The following is a 12,476-nucleotide window of genomic DNA, read 5'->3' as shown; positions in this document are numbered from 1 at the left end:
TCTCCCCTTGGAATGTGCTGTGTTTAGTTCCCTGCAGAGGTCTGGGTGTCGGGTCTCTGGGATCAGAAGCGCTTAGGACATTAAACATTTGGGTGTCATGTGAGGAGGATTATTCTTAATCATGATTTTTTCTTTTCCCCAGGGGTTTATAATTTGAGGCAGCTACATTCACTGAGCTTAGTGCTCATAATTAGGGGCCCTGAGATATTTTCTTGATTCATATTGTTTGTGCACCTAAAAGGTCACACCCGTCAGAAAGATCTTCCCCTGGTCTCTGTGGTTTTGGTTTCTTCTCTTTAAATATTCATCTGTCTGGAATTAAAATATCTAGAAAGGACATCGGGGAGAAAGGAGAAGTTCTTTGCCATGGGGTTAACACTCCTTGCTGGGATCTGCGGTAATCTGTCCCTTTCTTGGGCAACAAGAACCTATAGCTAGAAATTAGTCATGGCTATTTTCAGACTAAGCCAGAAAGATGTCACACTCTTTGGAATCCTACTCTTCAGGTAACTGCCTTTGTCTCCACATTTCTTCAGACTTACTATGACCAGTACTTCCTCAGTTGATAGTTTTTAGACCCTAGAGCTTAGGGAAGATGACAAGAGTTGGTATATAGGTAAAGGTGTCTCAGAAACAACCGGTTAAGCACATCAATAAAACCCCTGGGCCTGCCCCAAGCAGCAAGCCACTGACATTGTGAAAGGGGAGGAGGTTGACACATTGATGATGGAGATGCATGATACTCCCTTATACTGTCACATTGCTGACTTGATTGGCACTCCCAAAGTCACCCTGCAAGTTGCAGCTTTTAATGTGATCAATGATGGCTCTTACAATGGCAACGCAGGTGACAGTGCAGGAGTTCATGATGGTTGCTGTTTGTGCAGGGAACAGGGAATCCAGGGGTGCTGGAACTGAAGAGGGCTTTGTTGCTAACAACCTAGAGAATAAAGAAGCCCTACTAAGGTTGCAATTGGCACAATCTGGGTGCCTCAGAGTTGTTCAGTCTGACAGGTGCCATCTAGACTTTAGTTTCTTGATGATCCTGGCAAGTACATTTTCCCTGGCCAGAAGATAGCCCTGTTCAACTCCTTTGTCATGGACTGGCAGTGTCTATCAACAATCTAGTTGAGCAGGATGTCTGGGAAGCTCAGATGAGGTTTGCCACTAGTTCAAGTACCCAGGCAGTCAGGGATGGTCAGGATGACCAACCCAAGTGAATGGCTGAGGCTGTTGGTGAAGCAGGTTGGCTCTGTGACCTATCCGGCTCAAGACCAATAGACTAAGTCTATTCCAGAGTGTAAGCTGGTCCAGATCAACAGGAGGTGTTGGGTTCCCATCATTGGGGGGGTGGGGGGGTGGAGACAAAGTTGCTTTCATGGCTGAGCTGGTGGTAGGGTCCAAGACTGATCAACACAGGTGCACCTTGATAATCAGAATGGGGCCAAGCACTGCAGCTTTTTAGAGCTGGAGGAGCCAGCAGGAAGTTCAGAAATTCTCTGAGTAAGCTCTGGGCAGGTGAGCCCTGAGCCCTTCAAACTCTGGGCACATAATTAGATCTCTGCTTCAGACAGCTCAGAACAGCAGACCAATCCTTGTGGGTCTTTAAAAAGTTCACTCTCTTCCCCCAATCCCTGTGTTTTCCTCATTGCTTCATTAGAACTGCTGCTTTAGAGCCAAGCTTGACTACCTGGAACCCAGTTTGGAAACCCTAGGTTTGAAATACAGGCCCAGAATAATAATTCCACCCCCCCACCTTTGTTCCACAAAATGTGGAGCCACACTGTATGAGTGTATTCCCTGAGGTTGTTGACAGGCCAGATCCCCAGGGGATCAATACCCCTATGAAAAATCATTCAATTATTTTAAGAATCCAGAAAACAAAGAAACAAAAGCTACCATGCAGGCCCAGGACAATACATCTGGTTCTACTTATTTAAAATACTGCAAACCTTATTGACTTTTTGTTCTTGAATTTTGCAAATGAGGAAATTGATTAGTCCTGGGGAGCCAGACCTTGGTGAAGGGTGTGACCCTCTGATTTCTGTGCTTCTGCCAGCAGTCTGGCTTCTCACACAGCCGTCTAGGGACACTGACTCATCTGAGGCTTTGTGACAAAGTGTTACAGAGGGAGGGAAAGAGATCAGTGTCCTAGCTCCTCCAGCCGATCCCAGGTTGTGGGACATAGAGCTGGCCTCCCGCCAGTTGGAGGAGCAGATGTATTTTTTATATCCATCAGTGACAGGCCTTGTTCGGAGAGGAACCTAGGCTTGCTTTGTCATTAAAAAACCCTTTCCCTGAAAATGATCCACACTTACAGGTGCCAGATTTTATAACAAAGTGTATTATTTCATTTTAAAATGAATGCCTCAGACTTCTGTTGCCCCAATTCATTCCGAGGTACCGCTTTCTCCCAAATCTAACTTAAGGACATAAAAGATCTTTGTTATACCAACAATGATAAAGATAAAAACAAAAATATGTTGGTCCCTCTGAAGTAACATCTCATTTAACATTTTTCTTTCAAATTCTACTGCAGATTCAATTCTGTTTTCTGTCCCCCCCCCCCTTATTGTCAACATTTTGAAATTTCTGCTGGATCTTCACAATTATTTGTCATGACTATTGAAGGGCCATATTTTTCTTAGGTTTAGGCAATTTAAGTTTCCAGGTTTATAAGTTCATGGTATTATAAATGATACTGCAATATACGTCTTCTTATAGACCTTCCCCCTTATTCCCATTATTTTCTTATGATAAACTTCTAGGATTAGACTGCTGGGTCTTCATTCCCTGCACACTGCTCTGTTGTTCTGGAGAATGGCTGTGTAATATCCAGTGCCCACAAAGTTGAGGTGTGAGAAGCTCAAATATTCACTTTTCTTTTTCTATTGAGACCTTGGGGGTTGAAACCAGGGCCTCCTGCACGCTAAACAAGTGCCCTACCACTTTGCTACAGCCTCAGCCCTTTTTTATTTTTTATTTTGAGACAAAGTCTTGCTAATTTGGCCAGGCTGGCCTTGAATTTGGCATCTTCCTGTCTCAGCATCCTGGGTAACTAGGATTACAGGTGTGGGCCCAGCAAAAGTTCACTTGTGAATACCTGAGCAAGGACTTCTCCTCCATCTGTGTGTCTTTTTTTTTTTCTTTGCAAGTGGAAAATGCTATTTTTTTAAGGTTGCATCTGTACTAAACACATCCAGAATTATCTTCTTGTCACTATCCCCTAAACAGTACAGTATTACAGTATAACAACTATTTATGTAGCATTTACATTATATTAGGTGTCATAAATCATCTAGGAGTGACTTTAGAAAGTAATGGTAGAACATACATAGATTATATGCAAACACTACGCCATTTTACATAAGGAAGTTGAGCATCCATAGATTTTGGTATCTGTGAATGGGTCCTGGAATCAATCCCTCACTCTGTGTATCTTTTAAAAAGAATTTTATCTATATACCCTGTGACGGGTTCAGTTTCTTTTCCTTGCTAATCAGGTCGACAGGAACATTTTAATCATTAAAATAACAATGAAACCATTTTTATTATGCATTTGGAGTTGACAAAATGCTTTCATATCCAACACCTCAGTTGGAGCAAGGCCCTAAACAACTTGGCAAGACCCTGTCTCAAAATAAAAAATAAAAGGGACTGGGGATGTGGCTCAGTGGTTAAGTGCTCCTGGGTTCCATCCCTGGTGTACACACAGACACACACACACACACACAGACACACACACACACAAGATTACTATTGTCTCCATTTTCAGACAATGAAAATGGAATGTAGAAGGCTGAAGGCCAGCAGGCCCCAAGATGTTCTGGAGATTTGCCCTGACCACCTCCTATATTTGCCTCTATTTCCCCACCTAGGACTTTGGCAGCCCAAGGTCAGTCACCTCCCGGTGTGACTTGAGGGCAAATCTCATCCGAAATGGCTGCGGAGGTGAGATCGAGAGCCCGGCCAGCAGCGCCCGTGTCCTGCGGAACCTGCCTCTCAGCAGCGAGGGCTCCAGTGCTGCAGGCTCTGATGTCATTCAGATGGCGCCACAGGAGATTGCTGTGAGCCTCCGGCCTGGTGAGTTGCCCTCAGGACGGGCTGGATGCCAGGGCTGAGGAAAGCCCACAGGAGACGTGGGACATGTTGACGTGGGGAAATGAGGAAGAGGGAGGTGAGGCTTAGACCCCAGGAAGCAGAGAACAAGGCCCTTTTGGATGAATGGGATATCTTTCCTATTTAAAAAAAAAATGTGGTGGAATATATAACATAAGATCTACCATCTTAACCATTTTTAAGTGTATAGTTCAGTTCACCATATGGGGACATCACCACTGTTTATTTCCAGAACTTTTCATCATCCCTAACAGAAATCGTGTACCCATCAGACAGTAGCTCCTCCTTCCCAAGGGCTAACCTGTATCTCCTTTCTGTCTCTGTGGATTCGACTGTGTTAGGTCCCTCCTATAGGTGGAACCACGTGTTTGTCCTTTGCTGTTACCCAGTGTGTTTTCAGGGTTCATCCATGTCATGGCATGTGGCAGAATTTCCTTCCTCTTGAAGACTGAATGACATTCCATTGTGTGGATAGTCCACATTTTGTTTATCCGTTCATCTGTGAATGGACATTGGGGCTGTTTCCACCTTCAGGCTCTTGTGAATAGTGCTATTGTTTTTTTCTGGGGCTGGTGGATTTACTCCCTAGTTCGGGTAGGTTGCTCAGGGAAAGTGCTACTTCTAGGAAAAAAGTGCTACTTTCTCCTGTCAGCAAATTCCACTTGAGTCAGTGGCATTCTAAAAGGACAAATTTTGAGCGATATTTTGTTCTAGGACCCCAGATCCCCTGCGAGCCCTACAGTCGATGGTCATAGAAGGAAACTAACAGTTTTGGCATAGCCACCATGTGCTAAATACTTGACCTGCCATTGTGCCCATGAGGAAGTAAGCTGCTGAGGTCTCTCAGGAAATGGCCAATCTGATTCAGTGCCAGGCCTTTGTGACTACAAGCCCGTGGTTATTTCTACTTCGCCTCTGCCCTCATTTCACGTTCTGCATTTTAGAACCCTTGTGGTGTGAAAGGGTAGATGTTCATGTGGCTAAACTGGAAAGTGTCACGTTGTTGGACAGGGGCAGAATTTTTCCAAATTCCCTTGCTTTTGGACATTTCATCTATCCTGTTGTCTAGAAAACCACTGGCAATAACTATTTCTAGGTGAAGTTTTAGGCTTCAGGGCAGCTTGGAACAGTGGGATGGATCTGTTTAGCTGTCCTGGGCTCCAGCTCTGGCTCTATCCCTAGCTCACAGGCCCTGGGCAGGTGTTTTAGTCAGCTTTTTCACTGCTGTGACTGAAAGACAGTACACTTCACCATTGGTGACAGACTCGCCTTTGGCTGAAGGCCTCTCCTGCTGGGTCTTTGGTGAGCTAGAAGCTTGGCAGCCAAGCCAGGAGTATGAGCAGGAATGTCCAACCCTCCGAACATCCGTAGAGGAGGAAAGGTTTATATAAAGGCTTATGGTTTTAGAGGTCTCAGTCCATAGACAGCTGGCTCTATTTTCTGGGGCTCCAGGTGAGGCTGAACATCATGGCAGAAGAGTGTGTGAGAGGGAAGTGGCTCACGTGGTGATCAGGAAGCAGAGAGGTCTCCACTTGCCAGATACAAATATACACCCCAAAGTCATGCTCCCATTCACACTTCATACAGGCCATACTCTACCCCTTCAGTTACCACTCAGTGAATCCCTATCAGGGGATTAATTCACTGATTGGGTTAACTCTCACAACCCAATCGTTTCTCCTCTGAACCTTCTTGCATTGTCTCACACGTGAGCTTTTGGGGGACACCTCACATCCAAACCATAACAGCAGGTTGTTCCTCCCCTCAGCATTTCAGGGTCTTTGTCTAGACCCCGACTGGCATGTTCAGAGGCTTAAATGAGACTTTTTTGTCTTAAAGGAACTTAAAAAGTTAAAATATTATTTTCAAAGGATAATGACCAAAGGGCTAGATGTAGGTTTGAACAGGGATGCCCAAACTACGGGATTGCCTGCCTAGAGATCAGGGGTAGGATTAACTGAAGTTGGGAGTTTTGAAAATCTTCTCGCTGTAAGTGGCACTCAGCTGTTTGTGTGGTGGGATACTAGGATGAAAGAGGAGAGGAAGGAGTCCTCACAGCACTGAGTGGGTGAGAGCAGAGTCAGCTGAGTCCCAATGTGGAGTGATGTACCCTGGGGAAAAGAACTCACATGCACACAGGCTCAGGGTGGAGGGTTCTAACTGAGCAGGGGCTGTAGGGCTTGCTGTGGACTATTGGGATATTAGAACATGGTGTAGTATAGGAATGGATATCCACGAATGTGAATGCTGTATCTTTCTTTTCATCAGAATAATAGTATAACAGTAATTTAAAAGAAATTCTAGAAAAATCATCCATTTTAACACATTATTATTTGTACTTTTACTATACCCTCTGTCTTTATTTACCTGTGTTCATATTTTTGTATACCTATAGTTAGAATGTATTTGTAATCTTGTGCTATTTTCATTCAATAATCTTTGAAGATAAGGACCAAAAGTCATACTTCCTAAAGGATTTGTAGTTTCAGCGTCAACATCCTGGGTGGCTTCTAACTTGTGCTTTTGAAGCTTGGCGTCTAGAATAGCTCTCAGAACCTGTGGGGTTCTCTCCAAGAAATACCCTCAGTGGCAGCAAATCCTTATTTCTTAGGGTAGATTTAGTTAAGGAAAGAGTTGGATGCCACACAAAGCCAAAGATGCTACAGTTTTAATGATTCCCATTTTAAAAATTAAAATTAAAGTGCAACTGTAAGGAGAGAGACTGGCTCAACTGACCAGCTGGCTTTGAAAACAGCCCCATGGAGGAGTCAGAGAAGCTATTTGAGCAATAGCAAGTTTATGCCATTTGCCAATGTATGCTCAACTAAAGAAAAAAGAAATCAGTCTTACTGGGTATAGTCACTTCTCTTGCTTAGCATTCTGATATTGTTTCCAGTGTTGGAAATGAAAAGGAAAACATGATCCTGTGTTTATACAAAATGCAGGTGCTGTGTGAAGGTCAGTCTTGTAGAAGGTTATCCCTGGAGGGCCCAGGGCTGAGGGTGTGAGGTGACAGAGGGGGTTGGCTGCCCCAGGAAGACACACCAAACCAAGAGAATGTTTCAGTCTGTACAGAGGAAGATCAGGGAGAGATCCGACAAAAAGATGAATCCCTAAAGTTCTAGAACCATTGTGAATGTGTTCTAAATATAGAAATACTGGAAACCAATAGTGTCTCTTAGTTTTTGAAGATATAACCTTAATATTTATAAAGAAGAGTAAAGTAAACCCCATTTATTAGGGAAAATGGGAATGATATGTTGCAGTTAGCAAAATTTTCTGTTTGCCAAGTGCATACTGATCTCAGGAACATTCCCCCGAGTCTGAGGGATTCTTCAGATAGGTAGGGATTGGTTTTTCTCTATACTTTTGAAAATGTTGTCCTGTCTTTTCCCCTGCTCTCTGCTCTGCCCCTCATAAGTATTTTTTGAGTGAAATGTGAAACCCTTTGCCAGCTGTACAAGACAGGTCTCAGCATGACATGAAAGATGCTTCATGAAGGCCAAGCTTTAGTTCTGGGATAAATAAAGGAGAAAATGAGAAAGAAAAATAAAAATTTCTTTTTTTAAACAACACATTTAAATTTTTTTAATTGAATTAATATTCATATATCAAACAATCACAATTCTAAAGTGTGCAGTTCAGTGATTCTTAGTTGCAAGGTTGCATAACCATCACCACTGTCTAATTCCAGAACATTTTCATTACCCCAGTAATACACCCAGTACCAATTAATAGTTACTCCTTATCCTACCCTCTCCCCTCCTCATCCAGTCCCACGTGACCACTAATCCACTTTCCATCTCTCTGATTTTTGCCTATGCTAGGTATTTCCTTTTAGTCATATAGCAAGTAGCCATTTATTCATGTTGTAGAATATACATTATCCCTTTTTATGGTCAAATAATATTCCATTGTGTACATGTAGTTAATACCACATTTTTAGCTGAAGAACATTTTAGGCTGTTTCCATTTTGGGCAGTTATGTACATTCAAGTATAGGTTTTTATGGGGACATATGTTTTCAGTTATCTTGGGTATATAGCTAGGAATGGAATTGCTGGATCATATGGTAATCCTATGTTTAAATTTTTTTGAAGAACTGCCAAACTTCAAGCAGGATTTTGTATAAACACAGGATCATGTTTTCCATTTTATTTCATTACTAGAAATAATATGTCAGGATAAGAACTTTGTAAAAAATCCCTAACAAAGGACATAAAACTCTTAAGAAGACATAAACTTTAAAGTAAATCTTATTTGGATGGTCAAAAGCTAGAGGTGGTTTTGAAACTCTAGGATAGTTGGAAATGGATTTTTTAAAGTCATTATTCATCTCAACCCTTTAGGCTCTTAAATTACGACTTTGAGCATTAGCTTTTGTATGTGTGCATTTTAAACTTTTTATTTTTAAATAATTTTAGACTCACAAGAAGTTGCAAAAACAATAATTGTATTTCCCATGTCTCCTTCTTATTTGTCCCCAGTGATAACATTTGACCTAACAGGAGTATGTTATCAAAACCAGGGAATTGCTATTGGTACAATCGTGTCAACTAAGCTGCAGGTGGTGGTGGCTGTTTTCCTGCCAGCCCTTATTTATGGGTTTTTCTCCCCTCTCCTTCCAGGTTCTGTTCTGTTTTGTGTTGGTAGGGATCAAACCCCATGCCCCACACGTGCCAGGCAAGTGATCCACCCCTGAGCTACACCCCAGCCCTTGAGTTCCATTTTGAAGGGGCCAGTTACTGACATAGATATTGCCCCTGGACTAACATTGTACATACTTAAAAGGGTGAAGGACTTTTGATGGTGGGTGGACAAGGGGCTATTCTAAGGAAATTGGAACTACAGAGCCTCTGCTTGGAGCCGGGCGCTGTGGAGGCCACCATGACTTGTTCCAAGATTCCATCTATCAGGAGTCAGGATTTTGAGGTAGCAAGTGGGATACTGTGCATCCCAGCAGCCTTGTTCTAGACCAGGGAGATAATTCTTTGGATCTAGGTCTGGATACAATTTATTTACCTTTTGCTATAATGAACAGAAGAGCCATAGGCATAAGGTGTGCACTAGGGCCCTAATTCTGTGTTCATCTGTAATCCTGTTTCCATGTAGGTGATTTTATGTTTCCCTGTTTCAGTTTCTAGCATAGAAGGGTAATTCTAGGCAATCTAAAGCCACTCACATTTATTTGGGGATGGCAAGAATCTTTGCTGAGATACCATTTTGTCTTCACACATGAAGAACAATGAATCTTAAAAGTTCTTGCTGGAATTCTTAATTCACTCTCTAGAAATGTTTGTCAACGGAGACATATTCCTAAGGAAAAATCAAATGTCTCACTTTCTATTGAAGGAAGAGCTGAAAGAAGAAAGTGTTAAAAGACTTGTTTGGGGTGGATTACTAGCTGATACTTGATTGCAGCAGGAGAGCCTGTACTTAGGAATGGAGACGTGAAAGGAATTCTGTGCAGAATATAGCTGGAGCTGGGTGCTTTGGGAGCAGGAAAACCCAGAAGGCCGTGAGGGGCCACTTGGAAGAGCACTTTCATCCTCACAGGTGCCTGGAGACCAGCTTTTCTTTGGAGTTTTCTTTACCTGTCTCTCTGATCCCGCCACTGGTCCCCAGGAAAGGGGTATATGGAACAACCTGAAAGAGAAGGGGTCTAAGCCTGAAGGGATCCTATGAGGAGAGGGACAGTAAGGGATGACAGATCTGGGCATGTGGCCTCGGGGTGGTGTCACCAGAGTCGGGTACTGCCAGGGAAGGTGAGAAGCACTTCTCCCCCTGCTGGGTATGTGGAGGGAGCCACTTTAACCTCACGCAGTGCTGGGGAGAAGCATGAAGGAGGAGAGGCGGAAGGGCAGACTGTGTCTAAGCCTGTGTGGTTCTGGGTGGGAAATGTGCCCCAGACCTCCCAGCAGAGAGTGCCCTTCACCACTGGTGACAGACTCGCCTTTGGCTGAAGGCCTCTCCTGCTGGGACTTTGGTGCGATAGAAGCTTGACACCCAAGCCAAGAGTATGAGCAGGAACGTCCATCCCTCCAAAATCTCTTGGCAGAACATTCCATCGTTACCAAAGCCTATTCAGGTATTTGTGGTATTTAAGATCAAGCATAGTAGAGGTGGCGATAAAACTTCATTCCAAATATGAATGGCATTCCCTCTTTCTTACATCTCTTTCTTTTTAGAAAACCAGGAGAAATGATCCTTTTTAATATTTATAGCCCCTCTTTGAGAAGGGGTGTGTGTTTGTGTGTGTTTTCTTAGTGATCAATTTATCTTAGAATTTAATGCCAAGAAATTTCTCACTAATAGATAATCTTCTTAGCAGAGTTTGGAACCTATAAATATCACATCTTGTTTCTGTCTTTGCCTTTATGTCTGGAAAAATTGGAGTTAAATTTATAGGCCCATTGGCTGTAGCCATTCAAACTCAGTTTCTGGCAGAATTCTCTCTCTTTTTCATTCCCATAGGAAATTGTTTCAGTAATTGACCTTTTGGGAAATTGAGGTCAAAGATTTCCTTGTGTAGGAGCATTTGTGTGGTATTTATATACATTGTCCCTTTGAATCCCCAGGATAGTTCATATCCTCCCCGCTTCACTAAGCGGAAGTGGAGTGGCACGTTAGAAGGAACTGAGGTCCCCAGATCCTTGATGACCAGGTTTGGATGGAACCCAGGTTTGTTGTTTCCAAGCCTAGTGACACTCCTAGGGTGATGTCTATGGGTGCCTCCTTGAATCTAAGATAATTCCCCATTTACTGGTCTTAAATCACCTGTCTTAATTATTCATAATCTGCAAAAAGGTAGAAGTAGGTTCTAGATTTAAAAAAAGAAGAAAAAAAGTTGGGGAGAAGGTAGACAAGTGAATGAAAATGTGGGAGAGCCTGCCAAGAGGAGATGGAATTGGATGGAGGGGATCTGATTGCAGGCTCTGTCCACTTGGGGTTCATCTGCCCAGGCAAAGGCTAATGAGGGTGTCCCTTCCCCCAGTTCCTCCCTCTTCATTCCCTCTGTGGGGTGGCATCCAAGAGCCCCCATGCAGGGACCTGCTCTGTCTGCCTGATGGGAGCCAGAGACATACTGCAGCAGTCCGGAATTCATTCTGGAAGAAATCTCAAACATTTCTTCTGTTTGAGTCAGACGGATGCTTTTTTAAAAATAGACTCATACCAACAGGCAATGCAGACTACATCAGTCCTGAGGTAGCTATAACAGTGCATGGAAAAAACATATCAGGAAGCAGGCGTGGAGCTGCCATTTTGGCTGCAAATAGTAATTATAATAATCATTCTTCATTTATGGAAAGCTTTGTTGCTATAGGACTTTTCTCTCCCACATCACTGCCTCACAGCCTCAGTCAGTGCCGTGAGCTTTGTGGTTGTTATTTCTACTTCATATTTAAGGAAATCAAGGCTCAGATTGTACCTCTAGTCGAGGGACAGAAGTGAAACTTGAACTGAAATCTTTTGATCACTGGATTCTTCCTGGTTTAGCTCATGAAACATGCCTTGTATGCGGTGGGAGGAGAGGTAGCATATTGGATGGGGTTTCGGTCCTGCAGGTGCAGGGAGGCTTTGGCTTGTTGGCTATCAGCTAGAGGTGAAAGATTGGCTTCTTTGGATGTGGCTGCAGTTAATCTATGTAGACTCTGTGGGCACAAGCAAGGCTACCTTGGCTGGTGCATGTGAAGAATATACCCAAATTTGAATTGTGCATGGACAGTTCGGCTTTGGGATAAACAGAGCATGTCTTAGTGTTCCTGAAAGGCTAATAAGCCCAAAGCAGGTTGAGTTACCTGGTATGAATTGAATCTTGAAGTTGGTTCTAAGTGGTATGCTTTAGGAGATTATGAAATGATATAAGGATCATTATCTTTGGTCTTCTGATAATTACCCTGACTTGGGTCTGTCTCTAAATCCTGGACAGTGAGGTAGCAAAGGACACACTCAGACATTGGCTCTTCTCCTTGATCTTTTTCTGTGAATTAATTCCCCTTTTCTGTGAGCTCTCTTATCATAGAGCCAAAAATCATTTTCTCTTTCTTATAACTGGTCAACAAATCTAGTGGTGTCTTTTTTTTTTCCTTTCTGTTGTTTTTGGTAGTTATTCTTTTATTTTCTTCTCTTTTTGTTTCTTCTTCTTTTTAATGAAACTGAAATTTGGAATCCATCTTTCTGTAATTATATATGTGATTTCGGATAATGAGTTGGGTCTGTGATGTCCCCAAATGTCAAATATGTGGAAGAACTGAGCACTCTTGTCTGGTGAATGGCTGGGGAAATAGAGACTGGTGACGTGGCACAGGCCCAGATACTTTTGCCCTTTGGGGTATTTTAAGTAGCTGTCTTTGTTG

General features: G+C 42.9%; 1 protein-coding gene across 2 annotated transcripts in view; it reads left to right on the top strand.

The window, feature by feature from the left end:
- ITGB5 (integrin subunit beta 5) overlaps positions 1-12,476 on the top strand; it is a 114,622-nt gene that overhangs the window by 18,409 nt on the left and 83,737 nt on the right. For both annotated transcript variants that reach the window (XM_081301261.1, XM_081301260.1), the window contains exon 3: positions 3,879-4,083. In XM_081301261.1, coding sequence (XP_081157387.1) covers positions 3,879-4,083 — 205 coding nt within the window. The remainder of the gene's footprint in view (positions 1-3,878; positions 4,084-12,476) is intronic.

This window comes from Spermophilus citellus (assembly GCF_964194105.1).
Source record: "Spermophilus citellus genome assembly, chromosome: 7".
In the NCBI taxonomy this organism is placed as follows: Eukaryota; Metazoa; Chordata; class Mammalia; order Rodentia; family Sciuridae; genus Spermophilus; species Spermophilus citellus.
The sequence above is the reverse complement of the archived record's forward strand: the minus strand, read 5'-3'. Positions and strand labels throughout refer to the sequence as shown.